The sequence below is a fragment of the Lactuca saligna genome, chromosome 2 (assembly GCF_052625555.1).
Source record: "Lactuca saligna cultivar CGN05327 chromosome 2, ASM5262555v1, whole genome shotgun sequence".
NCBI classification, from domain to species: domain Eukaryota; kingdom Viridiplantae; phylum Streptophyta; class Magnoliopsida; order Asterales; family Asteraceae; genus Lactuca; species Lactuca saligna.
In genome coordinates, this window is record NC_136418.1 from 80,409,161 (window position 1) to 80,413,823 (window position 4,663).

The 4,663-nt window shown below is 35.9% G+C and overlaps 1 protein-coding gene across 1 annotated transcript; it reads right to left on the bottom strand.

The window, feature by feature from the left end:
• Positions 1-2,487: 2,487 nt before the first annotated feature.
• On the bottom strand, positions 2,488-3,231 carry LOC145029830 (secreted RxLR effector protein 161-like). Its single transcript, XM_078978284.1, has 3 exons — positions 3,222-3,231; positions 2,823-3,133; positions 2,488-2,694 (listed from the first exon to the last, which is right to left on the bottom strand). The coding sequence occupies exons 1-3, from the start codon at positions 3,229-3,231 to the stop codon at positions 2,488-2,490; spliced, it is 528 nt and encodes a 175-aa protein (XP_078834410.1).
• Between the last annotated feature and the right edge of the window lie 1,432 nt (positions 3,232-4,663).

The following is a 4,663-nucleotide window of genomic DNA, read 5'->3' on the forward strand; positions in this document are numbered from 1 at the left end:
AAATGCCATGAACAACATTCGTGTGTTCTACCCCTTTCTGGAACTCCTTCCATAGCTATGTGGAGTAATCGACAGGAAGATCATAATACAAACCAACCACCATGGCATATATCTTCATCCTTCCTTTATCCAAGCCAACTATTCTTCTGGTTAAACAGTGCAAAAAGATTCCGAACAAAAAATTCCATAGTTTTGGAAGACCAGACTTCTTAAAGTCACTGATCTTTGACAATCGGGGCTGATATCTTATTTCATTAAACATATGAATGATCTGGGGGAATTGAAATTCAACAAATGGAGGTGTATTAGGAATTTCAAGAATCTGGCAAAACAATGTCTTGCAAAGCCTAACCTTTTTATCATTGATTAAATGAAAGGTAATCGAATTAGTGGCTTTGTTGTATGTAGCTGTAGATCCTGCTTGAGAAAGCCAGGATACTAGAACAGAAAAAGAGTTGAACATTTCTTTTGATAAAACAGAGTCTTTTAACGCAACAATTAGCATCTTGAATTCCTCCGGACACTACGAAAGTTCACCATCTACAGAATAATTGGTAGACTGAATCTTCATAACTGGTACTGAGGATGTATCTTCGGTGGAAGCATCGACATGAGAAGTACTCGACATTTTTAGGGTTTGAAGAAGATGAAGAACAGAGAATTTTGGTAATTTTTGAGTGTTTGTTCGCGTAAACGTTTAATGTTCTCTAGAACCCCCTTCTATATGTAACGCTGGATGATTTGAATTTGAAGCGGGATGCATTTAATGAGATCCGACGTGGCACCTTGAAAATCGGACCAGTTCTGTGGAAAGATAGCCATGCGTTAAAAAGTGTCTGTCACATCTCCTAGAAAACCGAGCTGAATACCATACGTCACGGTTACACAGCCTGTCACCATCCCTTTTATTGAATTGTAACCATTAGAACCCTTCGAATGGTGGCAAGGCTCTTTCACTTTTGGGATGAAAAGCGAAGTCATATGCCAGATAATCGAAATCATCAGCCTGAGTTAGTATTACTCAGAACCTCAAGGATTTTGTGTGTGCAGTGTGCCAAAGAAAGGTTAGACAAGAAACAATTAATTTTTTTTTGGAATGTAGTGATGTCAAAAATGCAATTTAACACGAAGGCAGTTAAACCCCGAGCAAAGGTTGCTTCATTAATTATCAAGAGAGATGATCAACAACTTGTGTATGTTCCCATGAAGTACAATGAACTACTTTTTGATAAGCATCAAAGGGCTTCTTTTAAAAGTAATTCTTGGGTTGGTTTAAAATTTCGTTACATGTCAACCTAAACATAAGGTGATAAATTGTAACATAAATTACTTGTTTGACCAGTGTAGTTAGTGACAAGTTAGCTTTGAAAAATGTGATCATGACAAGGATATTCGAATGAAACTCACACTGAAATCATATTCATGAAAAAAAATTGTGTTCTGGATCTTTTTGGGTAACAAACATCGCGGGTTTCGAATGTTTGATCAAGACCACACATTCGAAATGAATATGATATGGAGTTTCGAATTTTGGTACAGAAACAAAAGTTTCGTTAATATCTGGAACAATGTTCCCCGTCAATTCCTTAAGTTTCAAGATGTTTGGGTTTCACTTTCATCACGGACTCATGATGTCAGATCATTTACATAGAATTTTTGTATATCTAGGTCTCGATGGGTTTGATCAGAGACCTCTCGGACATACATATTTGTGTGTGATCGTGTAAGAATGTATTGATGAAAAAGAGTGGTGTAAGACACGAAAAGTACCTCTGTTATGTTTTGGACCAAACAAGAAACTCATAACTCATTGTGAGAAGAGTAAGGTAGCTCAGAGACTAATGTGAATATAAGCCTGATTGGGAAGAATTTTCGTATGAAAAATTTCATTAAGGCTTTCGTACACACACAATGAGTCATGGAGGCTTTGGTCGACATGCAACGGCATGCTTCTAGGGACTACCTAACTAATTCGAATAATGAAAAAGATAGTGATGCATACGAAAAAAAAAAATTTACCTGTCCCCAATACTGCCTACTTTGTCCCTTCCGAATCATCATCAAAGTCTGCAACAAAATTCTCAAAAGAAGTTAAAAATATTTTTGTTGTTTTTGAATTTTTCGAAAATTAAGACAAAAAAATGAAAATCTTTTTGGATTTTTGATTTTTCGAAAATTTAAAGACAAAACAAAAGAAAATATTTTTGGATTTCTAATTTTTCGAAAATATAAAGACAAAACAAAAGAAAATCTTTTTGTGTTTTTGATTTGTTGCAAACAAAAGAATATTTGGCATTCTTTGAAGAGTAACAAATGTACGAATTCGAAGCGTTCGAAGTGTTGACTATGAACAGTAACCACTGACTCAACGCTGAAGATCAGTGACAATCATGCGAATTCGAAGCGGTCGAAGCGTTGACTATGAAGAATAACCGCTGAATGCTGAATGACTTTATTCATTGCCTCTGACGCATTCTTTTTTGCTTATTATTCGTCTTTTTCGCATGGAACAGAATTTCCATCGATCATTCCAAGACCTTCTATTATTCGCATTAGAGACTTTTCATCCAAAAATTTCATGAAAATATCGGCTAACTGATCAGTTGTTTTCACGAAATGTACTTCAATATTTCCATCCTCCACGTGATCTTTAAAGAAATGATAACAAAGAGCTATGTGTTTAGTCTTCGATTGCTGCACAGGATTATGACAAATTCTTATTGCACTTTGAGAATCACAATATAATGGAATTTTTTCATATTAGTTGCATAATCACATAATTGACTTTGAATCCATATTATTTGCAAAGTGCATGCAACAACAGCCACATATTCTGCTTCAGCCGTGGAAATCGACACACATGTTTGCTTTTTCGACTGCAAACTGACTAGTTTGCCATCAAGAAATAGACATCCACCACTTGTGCTTTTTTGATCAAGATTACAACCACCCAAGTCTGCATCTGGGTATGCTTGAATGAAGAATCCTTTTTTCGAAGGATACCATAATCCTAACGAAATAGTGCCTTTAAGGTGACGAAAAATATTCTTCACAACAGTAAGATGTGGTTCGCGTGGATTAGACTGATACCTAGCACAATTACGCACAGAAAACATGATATCAGGTCGACTTGCTGTAAGATAAAGTAACGAATATCATCATGCTCCTATACAACATTATATCAATAGCAGGTTTGTCAAACGATGGTGTTAGCTTTATACCTGTTGCCATTGGTACACGAAGCTTTGTGCTATTCGTCAATCCAAACTTTTCAAGAAATTTTTTCGTATATTTTTCTTGATTGATGAAAATCCCTTATCTGTTTTGACGAATATTCAATCCAAGGAAATTATTGATTTTTCCCATCATGCTCATTTCAAACTTGCTTTTCATCAAGTCTCCGAATTCTCATGCTCGTGGTGCTTGTTTTAGACCATAAACTGCCTTATCTAAAATATAAACGTGATTAGGAAATTCTTCATTAATAAAACCTGGGGGTTGTTCCACATAACCGTTTCTTCAAGCTCTCCATTAAGAAATGCACATTTCACGTCCATTTGATAAACATCAAAATCTTTGTGAGCTGCATAAGCTAGAAATATCCGAACCGCCTCGAGTCTTGCGACATGGGCAAAGGTTTCTTCATAATCGATTCCTTCTTGTTGTGAATAGCCTTTTACAACAAGTCTGGCTTTATTTCGAACAATCTTTCTGTCACACCCCGAAAATCAAAGGCGGAAACATTTTCGGGGTGGAGTACCACGTTGTGTATCAAATCCAATGTACATAGTAATCACAGTAAACAACCATTACATTACATATATAAAAGTTTACAGTTGTTTCAAAAGTAAAGTTGTACAAGATATACATATGCATCATAATAACAAAAGTTGAGACGAGTCTTCCACGCACTCCGTCTTCACCAAAAGAGATCACCGGGTACCTGTCTAACTTGGACCTGAGAATACAAGCGGTTTGAAAATCAGCATAAAGCTGGTGAGTTCATAAGTGGTTTTGTTTTATAAAAATGTATCGGTTTCCTTTAGTTTCCGAAATTTTTTGTTATCCAAGAAAATCCCATATTTTCTTATGTGCAGTTGGTTTAGTTATCATTTGTTACCAATTCGATTACGAGTTGTGTTTTACCCCAGGAAAATCCCATATTTTCCTAATTGTAAGATCAGTTGTATATCACAAAGTATAGTTTAATACACAAAACTATATGATGAAAATCTTGGGCTCACTATCCCGAAAGAGATATAAGATTAGTTTGGCACATATGAAGGTACAGATTTAAGATCATGGGACTACCATCCCGGACTAGACACGAGATTATTTGATATATATGGAAATATAGATTGAAAACCATGGGATCACTATCCCGGACAAGATATAGATTTAGACCATGGGATTATCATCCCGTACTTAATATAGATACAAAACCATGGGATCGCTATCCCGAATAAGATATAGTTAAAGACCATGGGGAAAGACATCCCGTACAAGTTATAGGTATAAAACCATGGGATCACTATCCCGGAATAGATACAAAATAGTTTGATAGTACCATGGGATCACTATCCCGAAAGAGATATAGAAACAAAACCGTGGGATCACTATCCCGTAAGTGATATAGATACAAACTCATGGGATCACTATCCCG